Source organism: Phytophthora parasitica, assembly GCF_000247585.1.
Source record: "Phytophthora parasitica INRA-310 unplaced genomic scaffold supercont2.216, whole genome shotgun sequence".
In the NCBI taxonomy this organism is placed as follows: domain Eukaryota; phylum Oomycota; class Peronosporomycetes; order Peronosporales; family Peronosporaceae; genus Phytophthora; species Phytophthora nicotianae.
The window spans coordinates 1-680 of NW_008649202.1; the positions used below are offsets into that span (position 1 = coordinate 1).

The 680-nt window shown below is 57.4% G+C and overlaps 1 protein-coding gene across 1 annotated transcript; it reads right to left on the minus strand.

The window, feature by feature from the left end:
- Positions 1 to 62: 62 nt before the first annotated feature.
- On the minus strand, positions 63 to 599 carry PPTG_19928 (hypothetical protein; the record flags this gene model as incomplete). Its single annotated transcript, XM_008918491.1, has 2 exons — positions 63 to 507; positions 571 to 599. Coding segments are annotated over 2 exons (474 nt in total), but the record flags the coding sequence as incomplete, so codon positions are not given.
- Positions 600 to 680: the final 81 nt, after the last annotated feature.

Genomic DNA, 680 nt, shown 5'->3' on the forward strand with positions numbered 1-680 from the left:
AAGGAAGAGGCAGCAGCCAGCTGTGCCTTCAGGGTGGAGATCCGATCTTGAAACTCAGACACGGCTTCGTTGTAGCGGAGCTGCAGATCGTGATATCGAAGACGCCAACCCTCAAACTCGCGAGAGTTGTCCATCCGCTCTTGTAGTGCATTCAGGCACTCGGCGAGCTTCTCACGAGTAGAATTCAGCTGGTGATTGACGACCTCGTACTTGTGCTGACAGAAGAGTACGTATGGCGAAGCAGCATTAGCCGCGTCCGCGAACTGACGATCCAAGTCCTCCGCGCGGCATCGCGTAGCCAGAAATTCGCGGCGCAGATCTGAGCGAAGATCACGCAGTGCCTCGATCTGATCGATAGCCTGCTGCAGTGCACTCAGCGAGGCCCGCACACCAGCAAGGTCCAGCAAAGGATCCGCTAGCTCAACGGTCGACACGGTGGCAGGGCTTCTACGAGCGGCAGAACGAGGAGAAGAGCAAGGCGAAGACGTGAGGTCGACCAAAGCGCTGCTGTCTACGGGGACGTGGGTTAGCAATGAAGAAGGGACCGACAACGCATGGGGGAGAACGCACCGGAAGATATGGTTGGAATGGCGTAGCATGGATACTCTTCAGGCTACGCGCCAGGTAGATTGTCGATCTTGATCGACTTGGGGTGTGGTTGTTCCTTTGCGGGGGGGGGG